General features: G+C 38.2%; 2 protein-coding genes across 2 annotated transcripts; both read right to left on the reverse strand.

Moving 5' to 3' along the window:
* Positions 1–539: 539 nt before the first annotated feature.
* LOC103323465 ((R)-mandelonitrile lyase 1-like) lies at positions 540–3,499 on the reverse strand. The gene is made up of 4 exons (XM_016792281.2): positions 3,319–3,499; positions 2,519–3,178; positions 1,502–2,339; positions 540–931 (listed from the first exon to the last, which is right to left on the reverse strand). Exons 1-4 carry the CDS (start codon positions 3,431–3,433, stop codon positions 892–894), a joined length of 1,653 nt encoding a protein of 550 aa, XP_016647767.2. The 5' UTR covers positions 3,434–3,499; the 3' UTR covers positions 540–891.
* Positions 3,500–4,167: 668 nt separating this feature from the next.
* On the reverse strand, positions 4,168–5,300 carry LOC148920080 ((R)-mandelonitrile lyase 2-like). Its single transcript, XM_089044537.1, has 2 exons — positions 4,888–5,300; positions 4,168–4,258 (listed from the first exon to the last, which is right to left on the reverse strand). The coding sequence occupies exons 1-2, from the start codon at positions 5,298–5,300 to the stop codon at positions 4,168–4,170; spliced, it is 504 nt and encodes a 167-aa protein (XP_088900663.1).
* Positions 5,301–9,108: the final 3,808 nt, after the last annotated feature.

Genomic DNA, 9,108 nt, shown 5'->3' on the forward strand with positions numbered 1-9,108 from the left:
GCAAGTCTCGTGCACTGTTCATCTTCTTCCCATTCTTCTCTTACCGCAGCATGAGCATCTGTCAAGCTCTGGAAGAACTCTGTTCTCTATTTTAGCCAAATCTCTCACGAAACTCCTCCTTCCTCTCCCTAACACTTTCTTTTCTCTCAAAGCAAGCCTAAATTTTCTCTCAGTGCTAAACTCATGTTAATTTTGCTTTCCATGCCACATGCCATTCACGCTGAGCTTAAGAGTTTATCTGTAAGCACAAAAGAAACTACTTGTAAGCTATTATTATTTTGGTTGATGAAGGTAACCATAATACTTCCTAAGGATCTATTGCCCTTTCAAAATATTTTTGGGGCTTAATTTTCGAACTAGGCAAAGGGGACAATTTCACTGTCATCTATCTTTATGGCAGCCTCGCCATCTTAGCTGCCAAGAAAAAGTCCCTATCATGTAGTCATTACCGGTTTTGCAAAGGACAAGTTCTATAAAAGGATTCTTATTTATTTTATTTATTTTTAAAGAACCTCGACATGAGTGCTGCTAACCGAACCTTAAAATTAACTGAGTACATCCTATAATTTAAGTACACTACAAGGAGCACTCTACTACTAAGTACACTACATGAGTCAGATCTCTACAATTTATAATTTATATGAGAGCTGCTATAATATTTATATTTTGCTATCATTTAGCAGCACTCTACAATTTATTCAACGAGAAAAAAGAGAGGAACATCTGGCCAAGGGAAATGAGCCCAATCCCTCTTTGCAAGCCAAACCCTAATCCCAATTGAGTCAGATCTTGTGGGTTTATTATCTTAAAGAGCAAAGGATATGCTGAATTAAGGAAATCCAAGATCCTCGGTTGGAACTGGGAGTCTTGAATATCATGAATAGCCTTCAATCAGACCGTTCTTTCTTGCAGGATTTGAAGGCCCACATACCTGCTCAAAACACAAAAATTTAAAGGATTAATTAAAAAGAGCAATGGGACACGGAGTTTGTGAGAGCAAATATTTCGGCAATCAATCATGAGATGCCACGTGGACAACAAGGATTAGGTCAATAATTGTGCTCTATTTAATGGGCCAATTATTTAGACCAAAAATAGACATATCATCTCAATTAGGGATTTCATCTGATTAAAATCCATAATTGACTCAATCTCTCCATTTAAGGTCTCTTCCTCACATGGCCACGCGCCACCACACATGGCCATGGCCGCTCGGCTCTCCCCACGAGAGAAAACTTCATCCTTTATGTTACTTGTCATATCTTTCTCAAGATCCAATTAACTAAGGCATTGGATGGCCTTTGGCCTACACCCCCAGTTATGGTCTATTTACTCCTAGGGATCGAGGAAGAGGAAAGAGTAGGAAGTTCGAGGGTCAAGGATCTACATGCGAATATTCCCCGAGCAGAAGTTTGCCCAAACATTGTACGTTACAAAGAAAACCATATTCAACGAAATAATTATTGAGAATCTCTAGTGGTTGGAAGTGTGCATCACATACCTGCCTAACATCAGATAGAAGCCCTGAGGATGGCTGTTTGGTTCGTAAGGGAAAGTGGAGGCATCAACAACGCGTAATGCTTTGATCCCCATAACACGGAAACTATCATCAAGCACTTTCCCAACAAGGCTTCCACCGTGGTAATGCCAGTATGAAGCTACATTATCTAGACAAAATGTTTCGAAGGATGCATCATCTGTTTGGTTCTCTGGTAGAGGTACTCCCAAATAATTGAAACCGTCAATTCCCAGCACATCTCGAGCTTTATATGGTTCTAACGCCTTTGTCCTTAATAAGTCACCAAGCTTCTTCATGCCGCTAACGCAATTAGCAAGGTCCGTGGAATTTGAAAAGTAATTGAATTTAATATTCGGAGCGATTCTCACGTCAGATGATGAATTTAGGGTGAGAGAACCATAAGACAAAGGTCCTGGAACTTGGCTAACAATATGAGCGAAAGTCGAATTTGGGAGGGGGTAAGATGTAGGAAAAAGACTGAAGGGTGGAGTGGAAAATGGCAAGCTTGACAGAGAAACTTGATAATAATCACTTCTAATGCCTAAAACAGTTACAACAGAGGCTTCAATTGGATTTGGGGGCAAAATATTAAAGAAATTACGAGGATTGTCATACACAAACTGCCCAACGTAAGGATTCGGCTGAACAACCGTGATGTTGAGAGAAGATAGGTAAGACTCTGGTCCAACGCCACTAAGTAGTAGAACCTGAGGCGTTCCGATTGTCCCTGCACTAACAATAACTTCTCCGTTACCGCGTACAAATGCCTGATGAGAGTTTCCATCAGAATCCGTATATATGACTCCAATGGCTGACAAATCTGCATTAGAGAATATTGTCAAACTAAACGAAGGAGAATTGGGAAGTTTTATTTATGGAAATTTGGGAAATATGAGACTTCACACTATTCTGTTAGTATTTTAGAATAATAAAATAATAATTTTCGAGTGCAGCATGACAAACTAGGAGCTACCATTAAATATCCGAGATGCAACATACTTGATGTATTGGAAGAGAAGAGGATCTTCTCTACTGAGGCCTGAACTGCAACTAGCAAGTTGTTAGGGTCTCCTTTATTAAGCAGTTCATCAGCTGCATGTCGCGTTCCATTATTGTCAAAAGTTGAGCCGGTGAGTCTAGTTCCTGCTTCGTGATCCAAACTAAATCCATTGTCTGGAAGAATACCAGCCTCCAAGAATCCCTCTCCTATAACAGATTGCCAAGATTGATTATTTGGCTTGACCACAATGGCGTCTTCAACCCACTCATATGTCTTATTGACCAAATCCAGGTCCCATTCAATTCCTGTTTGACTATAGAATGAAATGTTAGCTCTGGCGTAGACGCCGGCATTGATTATGGTCGTGCCACCGAGGATCCTGCCTCGCACATTATCAATGCCATCTTCGGACACGAACCTTTCGACTGGCGTCTTTCCATCATCTTGTTGCTGCAGATTATATGCAAACCCATCTGCAGTCAACGTGTTCGGGTATTCTGTAGCAATAGTGCCTCTTTCTAGAAGAAGCACCTTGTATTTTTCTGATAAAGTTGCTGCCAATGGACACCCTGATGTTCCTCCACCGACTACAATGTAGTCATATGATCCTTCCAAGCTTGCATCAGTGGCGTTGTACACGAACTTCAAGTAGCTAAAATCTGCAAAATATATGTGAAGAGATGAAAGATTTTTTTCAACATGCTTCTAAATTAGCTTATTTCTTGCACTACATGTTTCAGTTTTCTTAATTAGAAATCTGCACTTTTTTGTTAAATGAATACTGAAGATGGAAATTTACCATGAGCAGAAGTATTGGCAAGCGAGTGAACCTCTGAATACTGAAGATGAAGAGCAAGAAGATGCAACACAAATTGTATAGCTGACATTGTTGATTTCTCCATGTCTTTGAACATTAAAAGCACTTGCAAAGTTTCAGAATTTATAGAGAGGGTTGGACTTAGAAAAAATGAATTAAATGAAAAGTTGCAATTAATTGTCACGTTTTCCACAATCACATGATTAATTAGCAGAAGTCGCTTGTATGAATCAGAAGCACACAGCTGTGAGGACAAAATTTTCCCAACGGATTTTCTTCAATGATTTCGAAATGGCACTCCAAAATTATGTAATCTCTCTCATGGACGTCATTCAACTGTGCCCACACTTGTCTCTCTTGTCAAGGACATATACAAATAAGTGGCTGAAATCATTTCCTTCTCCCCTCTAATTTAGACCATCACTTCTACTAATTTTTTTTTTTTAATATTTCAATATCAATTTACCAACTTGATAATTTGCAATGAGAGAGTAACCCAACACCTTATAAGCACTTGCAAGGCTTTCTAATTTTTCAATGTGGGACATTTTCTCCATGCCTTTATTGAAAGCACTTGCACACTTTCAGAATGAATCAGAAGGACACAGCTGTGAGGACAGAATTTTCCGAACGGATCGAACTTCCATTCTTCAATGATTTCGAAAAGTTATGTAATCTCTCGTCTCATTTCTCTCTCTTGTCATAGCTGTGTATTACAAGGAACAGTGTTAGTGTAGTGTATACAAAATAAGTGGCTGAAATCATTCCCCAACAGAATGATAACGGGGCTTCTTAAAAGCCACATATCTCATCTAACTTTGATCTAAAAAATCAACAGATATTATCTACATATACAAGTTGGAAGACTTTTGCGCATGCCATAACTAATATAGGTGCAATAGTAGTGCTAGCATGCTTCCATCTGCAAAGCATTAACTTTCAATCAGAAGCTTAGCGTCAGATAATGAGAAGAGAGAAATTAGTACAAATTCTCAGAGAAAATATTGCCAATTATAGTATCCTAAAGTAAATACAATTCCACTCTCATATTCTGCGGTTCTCTTATATTTAATTTATTTTACAACATTAAAAAATAAAATAAGAAGTTGGTTATGAAATAAGACATTAGGACAAATAATTTTATTTTTAAATTCATAAAAATTAAAATTAAAAAACTAAGAGGAGAGACAATTAATTTGTTCCAACTAATTTATTTAAAATGAAATAAAAGCGTACATTTAGCCAGGGGGTAGAATGAGCTTAACACCACCCTAATCCCAATGGTTTATTAATTAATTTTAAGAAGCAAAGGATAATGTTGAATTAAGGAAATTCAAGATCTTCGGTTGGAACTTGGAATCTTGAATTATGAATAGCCTCCCTTCAAACTCATCTTCCTGGCACAATTTGAAGCCTCAAATACCCGCCCAAAACACAAAAATTTAGAAGATTAATTAAAAAAGAACAATATGGCACAGAGTTCATTACAAGAAAGCCATTCAACAAATAATTATTGAGAATTTTTAGTGGTTGCAAGTGCGTATCACAAACCTGCCTAACATCAGATAGAAGCCCTGAGGATGGCTTGCTGATGTGGTAGAGAACGGGGAGGCATCAACAACGCGTAATGCTTTGATCCCTTTAACACGGAAACTACCATCAAGCACCTTCCCGACAAGGCTTCCACCGTGGTAATGCCAATGTGAGCCTTTCGACTCTAGGCAAAATCTTTCGAATGCTGTATTATCTGTTTGGTTATTTGGTAAAGGTTTTCCCAAATACTTGAAACCTTCAACACCCGGCAAATTTTGAACTTTATATGGTTTGAATGCACTTGTCCTTAACAACTCACCAATCTTCTTCATGTCGCGAACACAATTAGCAAGGTCTGTGAGATTAGAATAGTAGTTGAATCTAACACTTGAAGCGACTCCTGCGTCAGAGGATGAGAGTGAGAGAACCATGAGACAAAGGTCTTGGAACTTGGCTAGCAATGTGAGCGAAAGTCGAATTTGGAAGGGGTAATTTGGAGTAGGAAAAAAACTAAAAGAGTGGAGTAGAAAATGGCAAGCTCGAGAGAGAAGATTGGTAGAAATTGCGTATAATGCCTAAAACAGTTATAATTGAGGGTTGAATTTGTTAAGATAGGAAGATTGAAAAGAAATAGAGCAGAGAGAAGAAATAAATCAGAGAGAATTTCAGAGATAGAGAAGAGACTTGTTGTATTTCTGATTTTTTTTTAAGCTCAACTGAGCACAATTACAGTCTCTATATCAGTTGAGTTAAAGACTTGTTCACGTGTTTCTAACCTCTCTAACTTCTCTAACCTTCTCTTATCAACACTAATAGTTTTCCTAAACTGTCTAACAAGACTAACAATATCTCAACAGCTTTACTCTTTAATCTTTTGACACATGGCAGCACTAGGACCATTGATATCTTTACAGCCCCCCCTCAATCTTATGCTTGGAGGAGCCAAGCATAAGATTGGAACAATGTTGCTGGAACAGAGAGGAGTAGAAAGACCCTTAGTGAGAATGTCAGCAAACTGGTCTACAGAAGATACATGTTGAACAAGCAAATCACCTCGGATAACTTGCTCTCTGACAAAGTGGCAATCTATTTCAGATACTTCATTCTTGAAATGGAATACTATATTAGAAGAAAGAGAAATAGCATATACATTGTCATAATGAATTAATGGAGGAATATGTAAAGGCACATGAAGATCATAGAATAATTGTCTAATCCAGGCAAGCTCAGCAGTGGTAATAGCAAGGGCCCTATATTCTGCCTCAGTGGGTGAACGGGAGACGGTATGTTGTTTCTTAGAAGCCCAAGAAATAGGACTAGAGCCTAAGTAAACTATAAACCCCGAGATAGACCGTCAATCATTAGGATCCCCAGCCCAATGAGCATCATTGTAAGCCTTTAGATGAAGAAGACCAGGTTGAAAATGAATTCCAAAATCAATGGTGCCTTTCAAATACCTCAAGATTCTCTTAACCGCCACAACATGAGATTCCATGGGATTAGCATGAATTGACAAGCTTGATTCACTGAGAAGGCAATGTCTGGCCTTGTGCAGGTAAGGTACTACAGAACTTCAACAATGCTCTGTACTGTGCTGGATGAGAGTAAGGCTTCCCATCATCTTTAAGTAATCTGTGATAGGGAAGACAAGGAGTGGGACATGGTTTTGAATCTATAAATCAACTTTATCAAGTAATGCTTTGATATATTTAGTCTGAGACACAAATAAACCAGTGGACTGATATGAAATTTGCAGCCCTAGAAAATAATTTAGCTGGCCTAAGTCCTTCATATCAAATTTTTGGGTGAAAGCTTCAATAACATATGTAATAAGAGAGGAATCACTACTTGTGAGGATGATATCATCAACATATAGGAGTAAGACCACAATGCCAAGAGAAGAATGTTGAACAAACAGAGAGGGATCTGCAGTTGATGCTGGAAAACCCAAACTTGGTAAAAAAAAAAAAAAAAAAAAACCTAGTAAATCTTTCATTCCAGCCACGAGGAGCCTATTTTTAACCATACAAAGACTTCCTTAGTCTGCAAAAAAATTCAGAGGGATGATGCTTGCTCTCAAAGCCTTGGGGTTGAGTCATGTAAACCTCCTCTTGAAAGATACCATGCAAAAATGCATTTTTTACATCGAGTTGTCATAAGGACTAGTTGAACTGAGCTGTAAGAGCAAGGACTAATTGAATAGTGGTTGGTTTTACTACAGTGCTGAAGATTTTACTATAGTCAATACCTTCATCTTGACTAAATCCCTTAGCAACCAAACGAGCCTTATGCCAAGAGATAGAACCATCTGCATGTTTCTTGATTCTATCTGCCCTCTAACAACTGACAAGATTCTTATGAGTTCGGAGAGGAACCAAATCCCAAGTACCTGGGCATGAAGAGCCTCAATTTCCTCCCTCATTGTAGACTGCCATTCTGGAACTATAGAAGCAGCCTTGAAAGAACTAGGTTCAATATGAGATAAATCAATAGACTATACAGAAGCAGAATAAGCCTTTCTTTTGGAAATACCACTCTTGGACTTGGTTGTCATAGGGTGAAGATTCATGGCTGGAAGTGGTAATACAACACGAAGATTCTCAGGCTGAAAATCAGGATCCATAGGGAAATGAGACTGTGTAGCAGATGCTGAAACTAGCAGATTTTGGGAAGAGGAGATCAAACATTTTGAAGCACTAGGAGGTAGTGTATTCAAAGAGTTTGTGGCTCTAGAGGTTGTGGGAGAGGGAGAGGGAACATGGAGATGAGATACAGGTGACAAAACAATGTTATGCAACGAAATATATGGTGGAAGAAGAGAAGTAGATGGAGACTGAGATGGAGAAACATGCACTTGATTAACAGATGTGTAAGTAAACATAGTTTTACCAAATATGACATGTCTAGTCACAAAAAACGTATTTGTTTGGGGTACAAAACTGATACACTCCTTATATTGACCCACATAGCCTAGAAAAACACAAGTAGAAGTTTTGGGCTAAAGTTTGTGAGAATTAGAGTGCTTGAGCAGAGGAAAACAAGCACAACAAAAAATCTTCAAGTGAGTAATGACTGGTTTGGAACCAAACAATAAAAGATAAGGAGATTTAAAATGAAGAATTTGACAGGGCATTTGATTGATCAAGTAGGTTGAAGTAGCACAAGCATGAAACCAAAATTTGGGAGGTAAATGTGCAGTTTATAACAAAGTGATTGTAGTCTCTAAAATGTGTCTATGTTTTCTTTCGGCAAGACCATTTTGCTCAGGTGTATACGGGCATGATTTTTGATGAACTACACCCTTGGCAAGAAGATAAAGTTTGAATTTAGTACTAAGGTACTCACCACCCCCATCACTTTGAAATTTTTTAAGAGTAGCAGAGAAATATTATAGTTCCATATTAGCCAGAAATATAGCCGTCCATATATATGCACCGGACTAAAGAAACGAAACAGCAAAAAGAAAAAGAAAAATGGCTGGGCATGGAACAAAACTCGCATTAACAGCGCAAATGAAATGTGCAAGTTGAAAGGAAGCTGCTATTTAAAGCAGTTGGTGGTGTCGTGTGGCCACTTCCTTATTAAATCAAAGCTGGCAACTTATGTTTGTCCTGTAATTTTCACTTTTGTGCTCGAGTCAGTTGTGGCGACATACCCCTCCCACCTTTTTTTTAACCCCCTCATGCACGTAGGATTGTTCTGAATGACATCAAGAATACACTACTTAGGGGTTGTTTAAAAACCATTTAATTTTTAGTTTCAAGTTTTCATTTGCACTTTATAAAAAAAAACTGAAAACTGAAGACATCTTTAGTAACATAATTCGTTTTATACTTTCAAAATCACCCGTATATTTTAAAACAACTTGATACTGCCTCATTTTCCACCTCGAACAATTTTAAAAATTTCCTGACTCTTTGTTCTTAAGAATGTTGGTTCTAAGAATGAGTGATGTTGATGCTCTTTTTCGGAGAGGGTCAACTTAGAAAGTAGGTGATAGTGAATGATGGGTGAAGGTGAGGACCTTCAGCATAGGTGTGTGAAGACTTGGGCAAGCGATAAATGTAAAGAAGACAAGATATACGTGGTTCACCCTTATGAATGGGCTACGTCCACGGAGAAGTATGTTCTCATTATAATAGTGTATGATTACATTTGTACATGGGGTTGGACCCAAATATAAAGATGACAAGTAAGATGCCCAGGCCAGGGATCCAGAAGAGAGAGAGTCCAAGGCCC

The sequence above is a fragment of the Prunus mume genome, linkage group LG2 (genome assembly GCF_029339155.1).
Source record: "Prunus mume cultivar Tortuosa linkage group LG2, ASM2933915v1, whole genome shotgun sequence".
NCBI classification, from domain to species: domain Eukaryota; kingdom Viridiplantae; phylum Streptophyta; class Magnoliopsida; order Rosales; family Rosaceae; genus Prunus; species Prunus mume.